This window comes from Pipra filicauda, unplaced genomic scaffold, assembly GCF_003945595.2.
Source record: "Pipra filicauda isolate LSUMZ 115617 unplaced genomic scaffold, ASM394559v2 scaffold119_size3216105_pilon, whole genome shotgun sequence".
Lineage (NCBI taxonomy): Eukaryota > Metazoa > Chordata > Aves > Passeriformes > Pipridae > Pipra > Pipra filicauda.
The window spans coordinates 1708930-1728552 of NW_024103651.1; the positions used below are offsets into that span (position 1 = coordinate 1708930).

Consider the following 19623-nt stretch of genomic DNA (forward strand, 5'->3'; position numbering starts at 1 on the left):
CTAACCACAGACTCAGAAACTTAACACCATGTGGGTAAGACCAGCTGACTATTTCTCTCATCACATACCTATGTAGTCCAATAACAGGAGGTGGGCATGCTAAGGCAAGATTTTCTTCCATAGCTTCCTTGAAAACACATACTTCCAAAAAATTGGTGCTGAGATCAGGGTTAAGGCATTGCACTTCTCTGTCCTCCAAGCACTAAGATAAGGGTGCTAATTTTATAATTAGATTTAAATACAAAATTTAAAAACATACACTTGGGATGTTTAAGTATGTGCACTGGATGTATAATGTATAAACCTTTATTTAAGCTACGTGTTATATTTATCAACTGTATCTTTATACTAAAAATAATGAACAGTTATACTTGGGAAGTTTTCTATGTTCTGCAAAACTAGCAAAGCTTATTTTAAATGACTTTACAATAATGGAACTTGCATTAATTCCACATGAAATGGTACAAAAATAATCAAATTGTTACTACAGTGTGACGAGTGCCATTCCGCATTTTAAACCGATCTTTTCCAACATGAGACAACTACTTCATTTCATTCTTTAGCAAACTGTCAGACCTTCCTACACACCTACTGGTAGGATTATTTTTGCATCATCCTGGAAGCGAATCACAGCTATCTCAGTGGGTGCACTGGCCTCTAACAAAATGTCACAGTGGCAGCCTTGCACCGCTGATTGGAGAAAAACGTATTGTACTGAAGTGAACAAAAAGCAAATCTTCTAAGAATGAGTATTTGAACATTCGTCACTGCTTCTCAGCTGAAGCATCTTGTATATTCTATAAAATTTCTAACATTTTGACAACTGTGTTCACAACATGAACACCTTCAACTAACAAAGACAATCCTCATCCCAGATTAGGGGGCAGAGAAAATAATGAGCCATGGATCATAGCTAGAAGTTATAATTCTCTGCTTTGAGAAGAGGGAAAGAATGAATTAATTCTTACAGGACAGGCAGTGTAATCTTTTTTCCTTTTTTTCAGTTTATTCTATACTTCACAGTCTTCTGTTTTTTGGGGCTGTTATTCTTCAATGTCAGCATCCGTCTGAAAATGAGTATTTTTAGACTTAGGAGAACTTCTTTTCAACATAAGAGCTAATGGCTGAATACTGATACAAGATGACAAAAGCTGGGCTGGATTTTAAGAGGTCATTAGAAGAAAAAAGTCTACACTATCAGTTTGGGGTTTTTTCCAGAAATATTTCCTCTTAGGTTTACAGAGCAGATAAACCTAAAGAGTTTTTTACTGAAGCATGAATATCTAGTTCAGCTGTGTGAATAAATAATAGTTTAGAGAATCAAATAATCATGAAAATGTCATGGAAAATGAAGGCTCCCAAGTCTGAAACTGAATTAACTTCTGGTTTAGCAATTCTATCCCCCCACAGCTCAGAAATTATATTGTGTATGTTCATGCAGATAAATTTGGATATATAATTAGATGTTTCGTCTCTTCATTTGCACATAGAAGGGCTTCCCTACTGGCTACTGAAAAAACATTTGTGTATGAATTTTAAGACACAAAATTGAAATGAGCTCACAGAGGCTGTGGAATCTCCATCCTTGGAGATACTCAAACCTTGATGGGACGTGGCTTTCACCAGCCTGCTCTGACTGGTCCATGTTTTACAGAGCTGTATTAATCTTGTACCACCCAGGACAGTCAAAATACACGTTATTATCCTTGGGAAAATTAGGGTAGTGGGTCAACTGAGGCAAATTAAATGTCAGATGGTGTTAGAGGCAGATACTTTGATCCTGAGTTTGTATGTCCCTCCTTCATATCCACCTCCAGGCCTTCCCACCACCCACTGAATGAACCCTAAATCTCTGCAAGCTCTGGAATAGCAGCCTCCCTGCAAGCTCTTTGCTCAGTGATCCATTTGCAGGACGTGTCGAGGACAGTCTCTGGAAGAGAGAATAAGGTTCCTGACATTTGGCTGAGGTTCATCCTGCCCAAACTGGGAAATTTACAGCGTGGATATCTACAGCTGAGAGAGTCCCTCCAAAATCCCTTCCCAGTTAACAAGAAATGCAAAATTCCAAGGCCCAAGCAAAAAGGAATTGAGACGAACTGGATCAGACAACCTGGAGTCAGGTAAAAGCTACCCCAGCCCAACTCCTTGTTTTACTAAATACTACAAGTACCTGCCTTTAAAACGGTATGAAATACTACTGGTACCTCCCTTTAAAACAGAAAAAAGTATCCTAAGCAAGTGAAGAGAAAATAAAGTGAAGAATTAATTAACTAAATAGAGGTGATTAAAGTAAATAAAGGAAACAATTATCATATCAAAATAAAAGACAAGAAACATGATTAAATGAGTCTTCAAAAGACCCATGAGAAACTCATGAAAGACATAATATGCATTTACCTGGCTTTTAGTCTTTCATGATTTCATTTTAATTTTTATTCACTACCATCTGATAATTGCAAGAAACAGTTACTTTAACCATAGGCAATTTAAACCATTTTAATTTTTTTTCCAGGGCCAAGAGACAAAAGAACCTATTTATTGCCTGAGGGGATTTTTACTAAAATGAAAGCTTAATCTTTCATGTTTTTTTAAGCAAAGGCTTTTAAAAAATCATTTCTAACAATGCTGTAGGGAGAGACTTCCATGGGTATGCAAAATTGAAATTATAAATTTACAATTATGAAAAAATTAATAGTTTGGGGGATTGTATTGTCTCTGTTCTTTCTGAATGAATAGTCTTTCAAGCATAAGAGAAAGTATTCAGCACATGGAGGAGAATGAGTGTCCTTAGACTCTCTTGCGGTCAAAGTTATTTAGTCAGAATGTAAGAGGGAAAGATCATTGGAGTTTAATTTGTTTGGAAATCCTCAAATATCAGATGTCCTGTTCGTTCCTCACTTCCTGGCCTGTTTTTCTGTGTTGCCAATGCATCAAAGTTGGTCTCACCATTATCCTCTCTGTACTAGTTTGATGCACCGAAGGTTGCTAAATATAATGTATGTAAAATCAGGCCTCAAGATGAATTTTAACTGAAATAACCACTTTTTGGGGCTCTTATGACACATTTTCAAAGGACGGAACAAGAGCTCTTGGTCAAAGATTGATTCAGGAGAAACCTTCAGGAAAGACACAGTTATATCTGGGTAGAGACATGGATAAGATTTATGTGGCTGCCATGGTTTAAAACATACTAGAAACACACACTTATGCCCACCCCAGTTCTGTGCAGTATGTTGCCTTTAACAGCATCAAGCAAAGGATTACATTTAAGCATCTACCTTTGCACTGCCCTAAATTTGGACTGTTTTCTCAACTGAGAAATATTAATTTAATACATTATCTGGAGAGACACAAACATTTCTTCCTGAGCTTAGTGCAGGCTTTGAAATCAGACAAAATAATTTACGCTTATGAAACACAACAAACTGAAGTGTTCTATTAAAAGAAAACTAGACCAAAAAAATATCCTCAAGGCCTCCAAACATCCACACACTAAAAGTCAGATTTAAATGTTTTCTGCCAACGTATCTCAAGCTTTAGTGGCAATTCTTTGAGATACTATGAAAAGCTTTATCAAACTAAATTCATTTTCCATAGAGCAGAGGAGGATCATTGAAGATATTATTCAGGTTTACAAAATATTTAACAGGGTGAGGAATGTGGAACCAAATAAGGAAGGTTAAACTGAAGAACATTTTAATAAGGCTGCATTTTAGGTTGGTTGTGCAATATAAATAGGTCAGTGGATCTATTAGATACACATTTTTCTTTGGCACACCAAAATGTCTAATATTAGAAACAATTGTGTACAGATACTATCTATAAGACTTTCAAAATCAACTGGCATACTGAATACACTATTTCAAAGGCTAAATATCCAGAAATTTCTGAAAATAACAAGTTCAATGTGTTAGCCAAAATCTTTAATCTCATTGGAAAAAACCTGGTGCCTGCTCTACAATACCACCCTGAGCAATACAAAGCTGATGTATCTGCCCAGCCCAGCTGAAGTACCTGGTTAATCACGGCCTCTGCAGACTTGGACATCAGATAAAAACACTTTCCAGGTACTCAAGGAGCCTCAAGACCATGTTAAGAGAGGGAACAGCAAGTCAGCCAGGTTGGATAAGAAAACTGTGTTGGAGAGGGAAGGATGCAAATGTGGACCTTAAGGTTGAGTCCAAGCTCTGTGCTGACATGGCAAGACAAAGTGCATGACAGGAATGTTCTGGTGCCACTTTGCTGCAGAGCAGCAATGATTAAAAAAGAGTTAATTTGCAGCCCCTCTGCACCATAGCACCGAACACCGAGAAGTCTTGTCAGTATGGATCAAGGTATGTTGAGTGCATTTTGGGAGGACAGGCTGCTCAGACATTTAACAGCTAAACTACAGAGATACCACAGAACATCCATGAAATGCAACATTTCTGCTTCTGTAAATGGGTGACATTTAGACAGGAGTAACGTGGAAACATTGACACTGGGACTAGCCTTTTGCAAAGCGTTAAGTCCCAGCTCCAGGACGGAGGGGAGAGATTGCTCAGGTTCAAAAATACATATATACATATATCAGCAAGCCCAAATTATTTTCACCCAACCTGCCTCTCAGAGATGTTGCTACTAAATATTATTTTTAGGTCGAAATGAGGCTCATGCCAGAAACAGGAAAATTCTGCACAAACTAGGTATTAACCTCTGTCCCAAACAAACAATAAAACTGCAATATAACGGAAAGCCTTGGCCAGTGCCAACACCCGGCACCACACTCGGTCCCAGTTCTATTGTGCAGTGAAGGCTGTTTTCCTTACTGATGAGCTCAAACCGTCTGCCATGAATTACTTTTTCACGGGGAATAAATACACACTTAAACAAGATGAAACACAAACGTTCTTTAGTGGTGTCTAAAATAATATGAATGTTTTTTAGAACAGCAATAAACACACTTCATGATGCAAATAATTACACCCTGCAGCCTTTATGTAACGATAAGTGGCCAGATTCTCCACTCAGTTACATCACTGTAAATCCAGAGTAACTGCACTGAATCAATATCTCTCTCTCTCTGGATTCTGGAGATGCTGAAGTGTTGCTGAAGTGTTACTGAAGTTTGAATTTACCCTGATTTCTCTCTAGGGTTTTGCAGACATCAGACATTCATGGCTGGAAGTCCACAGGGTGGTCATGGAGGCATCCCCACCTCTTATCCTGTCCCTTTTTCCCCCCATAAAGCTGTCTTTTGACTAGTCTTTTGTCTGTGTATTCCTTGTGCATCTGATATCACTTCTGTGACTGTATACTCAGGATGAGAAGAAAGCTCAGTTGAGCCACAGTAAAAAAATAGAAGGAAAAAAAGGAGAGAATGTCTTCACCATGATGGGTAAAGGCAATTCCCAGCATGTGCTGGGAATCAAAGATCAGCCTCTCAGAACCACCTGAGTTGATTTTTCTGTAGGACAGGAAGAATTTGGTCATGTTCTGAAGTCTTCCTGAAAAGTTAATTTTAGTTTAAGTTTCCCATGCAATTGCAGTTTTCACACAAAATTTTGTGAGATGGGTCTGTTAGGCTTTAATGGCCCCTGAAATGACTCAGGAAAGGTGAACATGTCCACATCAGATCACTTGAAAAAGTAGTTATTTCCTTAAAAACAACAGCAACAGAAATGTATTCAGTAATTAAAGGGTCTCCAGAATGCATGTGGGCGTGGAACCTAAACACAACATGGAATCACCATTTTAACTCTCACGTTCCAATTTACTCCCATGTTGAAATCAAGCACTCTGCTCTTACCGGGACTTGTGAGGGCTCCCAGAGCACCAGTCGTTGTGGAGAGAGGATTTGCATTGGTGGTGGTAGCTGAGGTCTGGGCGGCGGCTGCTGCGGCTGCTAAAGTTGCCAAATTCTGTAATTGTAAAGCGTTCATGCCTATGTGGAGAAGAAATAGGGTTAATTAAAACAGGTAATAATCATCATCACCATCATCATCATAATCATCATCATAATGAAAATAGTTAATGGATGTGGAGCTTGGGGTGTGCCTTGCCAAGAAACTCAATTCTTCTCACTCCCAAGACATCTATATTCTGGAACCACTTCCTTCACTTCCTGAACGGTATCTCTCACTTCTCTACCTTGGAGTTGAGAAAATGCAGCTAAGGCACCAGCCTATGCTTCAGGAAAATTAAACCTGGTTTGTGCCTCTTCTGTAAGGGTAGTGCAGAATTAAAAGTCATTTAAACTCTGTGTGAAGCCCAGGCGCAATATTATTTCCTGACACAACAGGGGGTGTAAAGAAGATAACTAACATTTAAAACACATTCAGGACAGGGTCATATAATTGGGATGAACACAATTTGTTTCCCATGTCTCCTCTGAACATAACTACTAAGGTTACACTGCACAGTAACCAATAATTGTGCTCAATTTCCTTTTGCTAGTTCATTTCTAAAAACATATATGAACTAAGTACATCAAATTAGTATCAGCCTGACCACAGAGCCATCATTGAGGCTGGGACTTTTGGGCTGTAAGCTCTGGACTGTGATATCAAGTTACTCAGTCATCTGTTGCTTCACTATTTTAGAAGATGCAGGGGAGATATACCTGCATTTTAGTGAGCACCTTCGAAAATGGAGGCATTTAAATAGCAAGGGCTTTAATTTAGATTTTAACACAGCATGTTCCAACAGGCAGGTCAGGCCTCAGGTGAGCACCTGGTCTGGCTGAGGTTCTAATGTCTGTGCCTCAGTCAATACCCAAAGTCAGCTCAGATGGTGCTTTTGAAAATGTGACACTGACAATTATAGGAGTTAAGGTTTTAGCTGATCCAAGATACAGCCCTTCTTAGTCTGTAATCTGTACAGTGCACTTGGAGGAATTATGTGACCAAAAATGCTCTTTCAGGTTTCTTTTGGAAGCTAATGACCATCTTAAAAAATAAGTCTTCTCTCAAACACTACCCACCCAAACAATTTTGCAAGATGCAATTCAAATTCAACTGTTGTGCCCATGTGGATGCAAAACAAATACCATCATTGCCTCATCCCACAAAATCTTTTTTTTTTTTTTTTAATATAGTGGGATGTTTCCTGTGGAAACACAAGAAGAACCCATCAATTTGACAAACGAGTTCAATGCCCGTAGAAGATGAATGAACAAGAGCTCAGTGGAGACAAAGTTGTCTCCCCATCTGATCTGTTTTACTGTAGACTATAAGACCCTGGCCACAAAACAGGTCTGCAGATGTTATAGGGTGTCAGCTTGGGTGCCTGAGGGAAAAAAAGACTCCTTGCTGTTGTCACACTTGAGCAAGAGCACCCAAATGTGACTGTCAGCAAGGGCTCATGGCACACACTGTCACCCAGCACGCTCTAGAGCTGATTTTGTCAACAGTTTTATCACTTAATATGCAACCTTTTTAGGATCCTCTGTCTGCTTAAACATCTAAAAAATAAGTCCTGTCATCACTGTTTCATGTTCCCCAGGCATTTTACCATCTCTGCTCCCTCTTTATTGGTTTCTCCCATCAACTTGTCAGGAGCATCAACGTCCCACTTGATAGGATGACCTCAGAGGAGGGAAGCCAAATGCTCTCAAGTCCCACTCCCAAAATGTACTTTGCTTTGAACTGGGGATTTTGAGTTCAACTGAACTGCAGCTGAGGTACAGTTCTGTGGGATGAATCTGCTTTCTCATTCTCTCCCCTTTCACACACTCTGCACACATTTCACATCCTACAGTTTTTTCAAAGCAGTCCCAAATCCCGCAAGAGGGCTGGACTGCAAATGAGTAGATGGGTTTTATTTGAAAGTGCTGCTCACTCAGCAAATGCACCTCTCTCTGAAGAAATGCAAATTGCTTAACACTGAGGAACAGCCTCATAGGCAGAGCTGCACATGAAAAATGAAAATCCTGCCGTAGAGGAAAAAAACCTTCTGGGTACGGAATAACTCTTGATCTTCATGATGGAGACAATGTTGGGAATTAAAGGGAAGTGATTAAAAAAACCAGAATCACAATACAGTTTGATTCCATTTTTAATAACATGTATTTACCAATGCACTATCAGCTTGGCAAATATTCAAGATTGCAAGGAAATTCAACTTTCATTTTGTCATTTGGCAGATTAAAAAAACAATTAAATTATGTACAAAACAGATGCACAGTATGTCTTGCTTGAAACTTAAGATTTTTTAAAAAAATTATTTATAAGGATAGGGGCATGAAAATTTAATTTAATGTTCACCTTAGGTAATTTTGTGTCTTATTGTTCACAGCAATTACCATAAATCTACATATCAATAAGCGAGAACAGATGTCAGTTGTTACAAGTGCTTGCCAATCAGGCCTGTTAAAAAGTGACAGATGGATGGTGATAGAACATTCTCATAAGGCCTATTAGCACATTCACAGGAAATTTTTGTAGTGCTGCACAGTCACAGATGCAGTTCTGTGAAAACACGGGGAAATTTGAGAGCACGAGATTTACATTTTACAACTTCTTGTGCTGCCTCTGACACAAACTTTCATACAATGAAGCAATTTGCCTCGTTTCAGTCACTGCAGCGTTTCTCCTCTGATAACTGTAAATTTGAAATTATTGGGTATTTGTAGAGGAGGGAACAGAGTCACAAGCCGTTCCTGAAGACTTCTTAGGCCTCATCAGCTCTTGGGTTTCCAAAACCATAATAAACTCATATTAGGAAATAGCTGAGATTTGCTTGCTGAACAAATTCCTAAAAAAGGAAGGCACTGGCTACATTTAGTGACAACATATGCACAGAGAATTTAAAAGTCAGTGGTGATTATCAGAACCAAATCTGATAGCTCATAAGTAGTTCTCACTGACTTGACTTCTTTCTCTTTGGAAATTCTGTCCTTCTCAATTACTAGGATTTATTCCTTCTGAATTAAATCCTCACTGCAGCTTAAAAAATGTGGATTAAGGTAAAATTTATCATCTCCAGGCCAAAAAGCAACTATTTGCTGACACTGACATCAGCCATTTTGGATGCTGATGGTACAAATGGGTGTAAAGCTGTGGAGCGCAATGTTATTCCAGCTATATTCTAAGAATTAAAATACACAGGGGACCTGAGCACTACCTCCATCAAACTGTATATATTTTGCCTAACTTTAGAAAAGCTGCTTAACTGAACAGTGCTTGAGGTACCCTGACCAGTTACAGTTTGATTTAGCAAAGCCCTTAAAACAACTTTTAAATTCACATTGATTCTGCCCTATTTTAAGAGTACATGCTTAAATCTAACTGGAAGTTCGTAGACTCATAGAATGGCTTGAGTTGGAAGGATATTAAAGATCACATAGTTCCAACCCCACTAGAGCCATTTGTTGACTTAGGTGGGATTTCAGCCCATTTTCAGGTTACATATGCTATAAACACATCCTGGCAAGAAGTGTGCTTTTCTCAGTTGAAACTGCTCCAATCCTAGTGGGAAGGATTCATCTGATCTCACTTAATTCTAATAAAAGTTACTCTCTCGGGCTCTTGCTATAGTCTGAGAAGAGAGAGGGGGCGGATGAATCATCTGATCCTAAAATAGAATCACAGAAGCATAGAATGGCTTGGGTTGGAAGGGACCATAAAGATCAACTACTTCTCACCCCCTGCCATGGACAGGGACACCTTCCACTAGACCAGGTTGCTCAAAGCCCCATCCAACCTGACCTCGAACACTTCCAGGGATGGGGCATCCATAGCTTCTCCGGGCAACCTGTGCCAGGGCCTCACCACCCTCACAGTGAAGAATTTCTTCCTAATATATATATAATATTTTCCTAATATCTATAAAATAGATAGATAACATCAGCCTTTTAGGATGAATCGCTGCCGGGGAGTGAGTCCCTCTTCGCTGACATTGCAGGGAAACAGGATGACTACTTTCCAAACTGCTGAGGTTCTGTGGGATGAATTCCTTCCACAGAGGAGCCAAGGTAATAAAAAGCCCCTCACCCTCTTTTTACTGGTTATGGAAAGACAAGAGAGAGCTACAGATCTTGTGCCCAGACTTGGCCAAGCTTCCATATCGTGCACTTTCACCACCTGAATAAGCATCTCATCAACAGCTCAGCATTGGTTTTACTCTTAGGGTGCCTCTCCTTTTCCTGTGAGAAGGAATAACATGTGGATTGAGAACAGGCTCACTTGCTTCAAATTCTTCCTCCCCCAAAAATGCTAAACAGAGTTGTTTAATTTATTAGCTAAAAGAAAAAAAAAAAAAGCTAATTGTATGTGTTAAATTAACTAGGACTTTCAATGGAATTAGTATTACAAAAGCTCAATGTTTTTGGTCCCTGAGGTCAACATTTTCAAAACTGGTAGTTATCTTTAAGAAACAGCTATCTCCCCTGAGCTGGAAACAGTTTCTCAGTGACCTTTACTTTTAATATGATATCCCTAAAGAGGTCATAGCAGGAGAAACCCTCCTTCAGTATGGTTTTGCTGGAATGAAGCCATGCAAGAGTCAGAGGATATAAAGGATCCTTGGGCCAGTGCAAAAGTATAGAGCTTTTGTGCAGATGGTCCTGGCTTCCAACTGGTCCCTCCAGATCTACTGAGCCAATCCAACAATTAGAGGAAAATATTCAGAAAGCAGAACCTTGCAGAGTTTCTCTCACCCATCTGGTCCTACAGACTCTGCAACAGGAGGAAATCTGGCTTGGGTAGCAGAAGAAGGGTGGAATGGATTGAACTGGGCTCAGAAAGGGCCAGAAGTTCAACCCAAAATGCAACCAAACTATCAGAGAACTTGGAAAGGACTGGAAAAAAAAAAACATACATTGGAAAAATATGAAAAGTCCCAGCTGTAAAGGGTTTAGGGATCTTAATGCCAAAGAAGAAAAGCCAAAACCATGGTTTCTCCTCCTGTATAACTTCAGGAAGCAAAATACACTGTCTATTCAATGAAATTTAGAGATACCCTTTCTGTTTTTTATGAGTACTGCACGTTTTTATGTCCTGAATGGTCACACATATAGAAATATTGCTGTATGAGCCAATATTTATTCCTGCCAAAACATTTGACATTAATGGACAATAGAAAATCTTCATAGATCATATATTTTTTATATATTGAAAACACTGAAATATTTTTTACAATCACCCTAATAACAGTAAACCTCCCTGTTTATACTGTCTGTATAGTACTTTACAGGCTCATTGGCTTAAATAACTGCAGCTTTTAGGACCTGATCTAGTGCCAGCCAAATTCAATGCAAACATTCAAGCAACATCAATCTCCTTTGAACTAAGCTTTCCATGCAATTTGTATATATTTGAAGGAGGAACTTCTGTTTGGTTGAGAGGTTGCTAGTGCTTAATGTAGCTTGCATTGTCTTTTAAAGTAAGACAATCAAATCCCATAATGTAATTCATCTACATTATTAGCCTTCCCCAAAGACAAAGTGCAGGCTAGACGCTGAGGCTGGAGAGGTATGTGAGAGGAAACATTGTCTTTAAATTAGCATGAGCAGATATCAGAGGAGGGGAGGAAAAGTGAGGAATTGCTCACTATAAAATATACACATGAGGATGGCATGTGCTTTCATGTTTTATACAGGACAACGAAGCAGAGTTTGGCAAGGAAGGGTTGGTGCCTCCCATCAGGACCACGGGATTACTATAACACCAAAGGCAGCACTGCCAACTCTCCCAAATTTATTACCAGTCTCAACATATTTACATTGTTTTCTTTGGCTTGACTCATGAAATAAAACGATTTCATTAAAATCTCTTTTTAATAAAAAGTCAGAAAAACCTAATCCGAGGAATTAAGTGTGGAACCTTAAAGCTTGGAAAGCTAAATGGTAATCTACAACTTTTTGTCTCTCATATTTTAGTATCTCAGATTTTAGTTAGAACGGTTTCATAATTTGCTTGGACTTCACAAAATGCTAAATATATAGCAGGGTCAGTGGGCTGCTACAGCTGCCTTAGAGCTGGTGCTGTGTGTTTAATGTCTGTATCTTACTGAGTTCTTGAGAAAAATCCCAATATTTCATTGGACTGTATTCTCACTTCCAAACAAACAGAAAAACTCCAACACTCTTGAATCACAAATGTTTAAAAATCCCACTCCTTTCACCAAAATCAAAGAACCACAGCTTTTGCAACACAAAAACTACTTTAACCATATTGAGGCATAATAGTAGGGAAAGGGAATTTAAAACTCCACACTGAAGACCAGTGTCTTCGCTCTGCTGGCAAAGAAACTTGCTTTGATTCAAGAAATAATATCACTGAGCAGAGCAAATAATTCTTCACATGTGTAGTGGGGTGTGTGCTGTGTCCTTTTAGTTTTGTACCAAGACAACACAACTTTAGCAATACAAATAAATACTTGCAGAACCAAAGGGCCCTAATTTTGGACAAGGGGGTGGCTCTATCAGAAATCCTAATGTAGCAAACCATGACTTCATCAAGATTTAAGCACAAAAGAGATGCTAGAACCCTGGCATGCAAGTAAGAGTGGAATTTCCTTGGCTCACATGGCTTTTGATCAAACTTTTAGTGTCTGAATTCCATGGTATGCACACCCATTGACTTCAAGGATAAAAGTTGCACCCCTCAAACACAAAGTTCAAAGAACTTGAAAGCAGCAATGATGGATCTTCTTTAGCACCTTACTCAACTGTGTCTAGATTTTATTCCCCACTTGGAAATGTTATATCAAAAGGCAAACTATATGCAATATAAAATTACATGTTAGATTAATTTTTGTAAAATGAACCTGTACAGCTTAAGTTAAAAAACTGTGGGCCTTTACAAGTGTTCAAAGACAGCTTCAGTGGGTAATGTAAGCTCTTGCTGCAGACATAGGAGTATTTTCTATTCCTTTCACAAAACATAATATACAAATTGTTAATATTGGATGCATTGCATGACATAATACTGCCTGATTTCTGAGAACACGAACTCCCAGTTCTAACAATGAAATAGTGCTTAGTCTTTGGCTCTTTCATGTAGACGTGCAGCTCAGAGAACAATCCAGTATCAATAATTTTACCTTGAACATAAACATTTAAGTTACATGTTTTGGGGAAAGAAAGGAGTGAACTTCAAGCTGTTTTGATAACATAAATATAAGCTATAAAATACGTTTTTCCAAGAAAGGCAGTCAGTCATTAAATTATCCCATAGATGAGTGCACTAGCAATCTAATTTGTAGCCGAGAAGGTATATCCCTCGAGTAACAATGATGTGCCAACTGTGATTTCTTAAGATGACTTTCTCCTCGTCTCAAGACCATATGATTTTCAGAGAATAAATCACAGCATGGATTGAGAGCCCATCCTGAAGTTACTTGACTAAAATCCTTAGTTTCAACAGAGTTCTTGAAGACAGAGGTGAATCTACACTACCAGTGAAAACCAGACAAACAAAAACTTCTAAGGTGCTCATAATGCGATAGATATCACATTATTTTTCCTTGGTGTCTCAATTCTTTCATTTTGTAGACCTAACCGAATATGAAAGCATTAAAACACAATCTCTGAGCTCAAAACCACTTCCAAAACTGCCAAGTATAAAACTGTTACTGACCCGTTCTGTTCTGTTTATCATATTAAGATACATTTTTTTGATGAAAAAAAATGCTAGATTGCAAGTGTAACATAATAGAAGCAGCAAGCACTGCCAGCAGGTCTGAGGAAGAGAGAATAATTCAGAGATATTGTCATCTGTAGGCCAATTTATATTGTCAGACAGCAGGTTCACATTAGTCTCTGATGTCACTGCAATAATGGCATAATATAATGATTGAGCAAAGAATACCTGTGGGGTATAGCTATACAGTGAGGTATATCTATACTTGTTACAGAATTTCAGGCTTCATTCAAAGTAGAACGAGAAGAAGCAAAAGACTAGGAATAAAAAAAGAATGAGAAAATGGTGTTCATAAAGACTTCTGAATATTTTAGCCCTTGTTTTATGATGATGAAGCAAGCACAATGTTGTATCTCATTGATTCAGTGGGTTCATGATTAAAATAAACTAATGTAGCAATTTAGGGGTTTTGTGATTCTTTTTTTTTTCCCCTGTAACAAGAAAAAAAAGCTTTTTAACAGTTCCTCGCGGCAGGCATAATGTGCATCTGTGCTCTGATTTACTGCACATGCTGCCTTCTCTAGCATCATGTTAAGTTAGGATATCAGCATGGTAGGTCACACAGTGGGAGTGACCTTTTGCTAATCACTACACATCAGTTACTACTGGCACACAGCTCATTACTAAGAAACCCTCCAACTAGCTGGCTTTCAAATCCGCTCACACTTTGATTCTTTTTTCCCCTTTCCTTCCTTTCTTCTTTTTCCTCCAGACTAAAGATTATACTTTTACATAAAATCTCTGTTGTGTAATTTCGCCGACTAGGGTTCCAAAGTCAAAAAGGCACCCAGTTAATTTTCCATGATTATAAAAGGAGCCTGAAAATTCATGCTGAAGGTAGGCCTGTAATCTTGGGTTTCATTAAAAAGGTCAGAACATTTTTCCTCACCACCTATTATTAAAATGTTTGAGGGATGCCATTAATTTGATTTTTCAGGACACAGAAATCTCACTGGAAATTAGAATGTAATCCTGCTGTTGCTTTCCTGACACTTTTCATAGGGCAGGACACGGCTGCAGGGACTAAGAGCTCTCCTGCAATTTACAATTGGTTACTTTGGCCAAATGGCAGGTGACTAATGCAAGACAAACTGTTTGCACAACCTGGGAGCACTGGGTTTAATTTCAGTTCTGAAAGAGGGGAGAAAGTGTTTCTATTGACGTTGAACCACGAGCTGTCCCCTGCCAATACATCTGCCACATTTAATAAACAACATGCCCCCCGCCCCCGACAATGTGATTATTAGAGGTACAGAATTCAATAGCTTAAGAATACAAAACATAGCTGGAGCAAAGTGAAATGGTTTTTAACTCACCGGCCATTTGCTGAATGCCGCTGAAGGCACCCAAGTTACTGGAGGAAGTTGCTTGCTGCAGAAGCTGCAAATGAACAACACAACACAGCAATCTATCTGACAGTAATGCAACAAATGAAGATAAAACTAAAATGAGCTATCATTTCACATTTGGAGTATTTCTGCTTTCCTTTACATTTATATAGTCTCTTGCTTCTGTCTGCTGTTGGAATGAACATCCCTAGAGTCAATGCTGTAAATCCATATTAATGTCTAATCTCTATTAAGAAACACAGAGACACAAGGGAAACTCAATAACATGGCTGCTTTAAAACAATTAATCAATTTATTCTTTTTAACAACCAGGTGTTAAATCTATTTAAACCAACATAGTGTGACTAATTACAACCCTCTGTAGTCTGGTAGTTACCATAACTCATCTCTGTCAATCACAGTCCATTCTCCCCCACCTCTGTGAATTCAGTTTTTTTTTTATTATCTTTATGAATCAAGCACACAGATATTCATTAGACTGGTATTTGTATATATTAATTTAGCCTATCTCAGTATTAATTATCCTACCTCAGTATTAATACATATTTTTAATTGCTGGGTAAATTGCTGTTTATAACACTATACCAAAGCACTGTACGCACACAAATTATGTATTTATGCATACCCGGTACATATATACAGATACATCTATTTCATAGAATCATAGAATCCTAGAACAGTTTGGGTTGGAATGGACCTTAAAGATCATCCTGTTCCAATTCCCCTGCCATGGGCAGGGACACCTTCCACTAGACCAAGTTGCTCCAAGCCCCATCCATCTTGGCCTTGAACAGCTCCAGGGATGGGGCATCCACAACTTCTCTGGGTAACTCATGCCAGTGTCTCACTACCCTTACAGGAAACAATTTCTTCCTAGTCTAAACCTGCCCTCTCTCAGTTTAAAGTAATTACCCCTTGTCCTGTCACTAAATTCTCTAGTAAAAGGTCCATCTCCAAACTCCTTGGAGACCCCTTTAGGTACTGAAAACTCTAAGGTGTCTCCAGAGCCTTCTCTTCTCCAGGCTGAACAACCCCAACTCTCTCAGCCTGTCTCCATAGGAGTGGTGCTCCAGCCCCTTGATCCTCTTTGTGGCTTCCTCTAGTCTCGCTCCAGCAGCTCAACATCCTTCCTACGTTGAGCTGTGACCCAGAGCTGGACGCAGCACTTCAGGTGTGGTTTCATGAGGGCAGAGCAGAGGGGCAGAATCACCTCCCCCAACCTGCTGGTCACATTTCTTGTGATGCAGGCCAGGACATGACGCAGGCCAGGACATGACTGACTTTCTGGGCTGCAGGCTCACATCCACGGGTCATGTTGAGCTTCTCATCCACCAACACCCCTAAGTCCTTCTCCTCAGGGCTGCTCTTGATCTATTATTCTCCTCCCAGCCTGTACTTGTGCTTGGGATTGCCCCAACCCAGGTTCAGGACAAGGCACTTGGCCTTGTACTTCATACGGTTCTATTTGTCTAACTCAGAAGCATCAGGAACTCTCAAGTTATCCAAAAGCTCCTCAGCCAAACGTCTCAACTCCAGAGCCACAAAAGGCAGAGGCTCCCTCTCAGCTGAGCTGCAGGGCAGTCTCTCTTGGCCACCCATGACCTAAGACAGGTGGCTGTGGATTTCAGATTTTCCAGCAGGGACAGCAGCTAACACCTCATTCTCACCTTACAAATGGACCAAGGAAAATATAATTTTAAATTTATGAGAAATAAATGGCTTTTCCTGGCCACCTTCACTTTCATACATGAGGCTGTATGAACCACACATGTTTAGCATTGACAGGACCATGCATTAAAGAAAAAGCCATTCCCAAATGAAAATGTGGAAAATTAGATGATTGATCTACAACATTCTAGTTTAGAGGCTGCACCATATAGATATGGCCTCTACTGTAGGCCATACTGAGCTGCCTGTCTGTCCTCCCCTAAGGAAGAACTTATATTTTATTCCAGCTATAAAACCCAGACTCTAACATTCAAAAACCCAATAAAACTAATGAAATCAAATTTTATTTATGGTTGAGGGGTTGGAACTAGACAATCTTTAAGGTCTCTTCCAACCCAAGCCTTTCTATGAATCTATGATTTATTTTGCAGCACGGGGGTACTTTAGATGCTTGCCTTTGACAACACTGACACATCTCTAAATGCTTATCTGGTTTCTATTCCTTGTTATTTATTTCTAGTCCATGTGATAAACATACCCAGAAGACACACTACGTATCCTGGAGGGCTTAGCAATTTATTGCAGGGAGTTTACTATATGGCTTACCACGGTTCTAAAATAAATACAGTATAATACAGCCACCGCCTCTGCAATGAACTTACAGCTAGATATTGTGGCGTGAGTCCTCCAAGACCTGTGAGGTTTCCCCAAGTGGCAGTATTGAGCTGTTGCATCTGCTGAGCCAACTGCTGCTGCAAACGCCGCTGCTCCTTGTCCTTTTGGGTGTCAGCAAACTTCACCACGATTGGCGAAGAGCAGCCCTGTGGTCAGACAGATCAGGAAAGACAGAAGGGTTAAATCACACCGAGTCATCCTCACACCCTGAGCTCAGCCATGTCCTGTAGGGCCACTGGAAATGGCACGACCAGGTCGTTCAGCCTCTCTTTGTGACTGGCATTTGTAGGACTGCAAGGACTAAGATTTTCAGGTTCTTAGGAAAAGAGGCCATGAAGAAATTATTGATTCCCCGGTTCTTTTTATAAAGCACCTTTCCTCAGGCTCTCTTTTCCTTCCAGCTATCAAAATCGCTGCCAGAGACAGCAAAGTGTACCAGTCCGCTTTAATTAAGCTTCACCGCTGATGAGATGGACGTGATGCTTTGTCTGCAGTCTGTTTTTAAGGCATTGCCAAAGGGAGAGGTGTCCAACCTCTCTGCTGCCAGGGACCACACAGCCAACACCTCCCTGCCACCACGGTCTGGCTGTGCAGTCACACTCAGTGCAGCTGGGCTTGTGTGCCCTACACTGGCTTGTGTTCCCTGTGTAAACAGACTGTGAGCAGCAGCCTCACTGCATCGCCCGTCATCAGTGAGCTGCTGATGTGAGTTTTCATGTCAAGGACCCCCAGTCAATTCACCCACCTGTGGTCCGCTCCCAGGCACGCTTTGTATCAAGCACCCTTGAGATGTGAACAAAGGGCAGGATGCAGACCAAAAGTGACTAGTTCTGGTGATAGCAGCCCCTTCCTGATTGCCACCATTTCTTCTATTGCTTCTATCAGCCTCTTGTTACATGATATGGGAGGGCTGTTAGACGCCTTAGGAAATAGAGAAGCTGTAAGAAAGAACTAGAGATCTGGTCTGCAGCCTAGGCCTCACCCATGTCTGAGGGACTGTAGGGAAGAAGTAGGAGGTCAAAGACCAGATGGACTTTTGAGGTAAGCTGGAATTACCCTTGGACTTCAAATTATGCATTCCTGGGCAAAGTCACTGAGAGAACGAGATGTGATTATGAAAGATGTCTTTGTTGATTTCTCTGTGTTTCTTTTCCATGCTAGGAGATGTTTCACATTTTAACTTTTCAAGTCTTCATTTTTTTCAAATCAAGGAAGCAAACTATATACTGCAATGATTCAGTTCTTCAAATTAATTCAAGCATTTTATGAGTCATAGAAACTGTCAATCCATTTCATACTGCTTTTCAACTTCATAGGATCCAATGAATAACTTCCCTCCACCCGCCATGCTTTGTTATACTAATTTCTTGTCTAACTTCAATCTGAACACAATGGTAGGAGTGATAAGTGACTCAAGTCCAAAAAACACAGCAGTGCTTTAGACAAAGTGTATAGCGTGGGATGCGGAGCAGGGTTATACTTAACCTAATTCTTCCCGTGGCTGCCCTCACAACACTGTGAACATCTTCAGAAAAGATCCTGTCCTTGATTATTTACAAAAAGCAGCCATGTACCTTTTCCTCTGAAAAACCTCACACCAGGACAAATAATAAAAATATTCACAATCATCAGATGAAATGATGAAATAAACCACAATAACAATATCTCTTGTATGAAGATCTTTCATCAAAACCATTCCTTTAGAATTATCTTGGAAAATCATCACCTGTGATTTATTATTCCACCTCCAATTCCTTTCCTGTGTGTTTCATTGTAAAAAGGTCTTTCAGTGTTTCAGTGAGAGAGAAAGGAGATACATAACACTCCAGCAATCAAATAAAGATTATGGAGGAGTTGGCTTGTTACACAATTACCTCTCTCTAGTGATTTTTATACTAATATTAAAAATAAGATAATTTAAAAAAAAAAAAGAAAAAGGAGCCAGGGGGTGGAGAGTATGAGAGAGATTTTTCGGGTTTTTCTAATAAAAAAAAGCAAGTTGTTTCTATTTATTACAAGGTTTGGTAACACCGGGTTAAGAACAACCGGAACTTACTGCCTTCTGCTTAGATGTACAGGAGAATAAAGTCTATTTCCAAAGAAATAGAAATGAATATCAAAGGAAGAAATATTATATGGCTATTTCAGTTTTCAGTTCAGCAGCTCAGCACTCAACACTACAGCTGACATATTTATGAATGCTTAAATGTCAGTAAATTGTATAAAAACAATATCTCTGCAATTTATGAATCTATAATTCATTTTTTTCACTGTCTGCTCTATATTTCATCACTTCATCATTTTCAAGA

The 19623-nt window shown here is 39.5% G+C and overlaps 1 protein-coding gene across 11 annotated transcripts in view; it reads right to left on the reverse strand.

Moving 5' to 3' along the window:
* Nucleotides 1-19623, reverse strand: part of CELF2 (CUGBP Elav-like family member 2) — a 456142-nt gene that overhangs the window by 37527 nt on the left and 398992 nt on the right. For all 11 annotated transcript variants that reach the window (XM_039386308.1, XM_027728230.2, XM_039386268.1 and 8 more), the window contains 3 exons: nucleotides 17302-17460; nucleotides 14939-15002; nucleotides 5789-5923 (listed from right to left, as the gene is read on the reverse strand). In XM_039386308.1, coding sequence (XP_039242242.1) covers nucleotides 5789-5923; nucleotides 14939-15002; nucleotides 17302-17460 — 358 coding nt within the window. The remainder of the gene's footprint in view (nucleotides 1-5788; nucleotides 5924-14938; nucleotides 15003-17301; nucleotides 17461-19623) is intronic.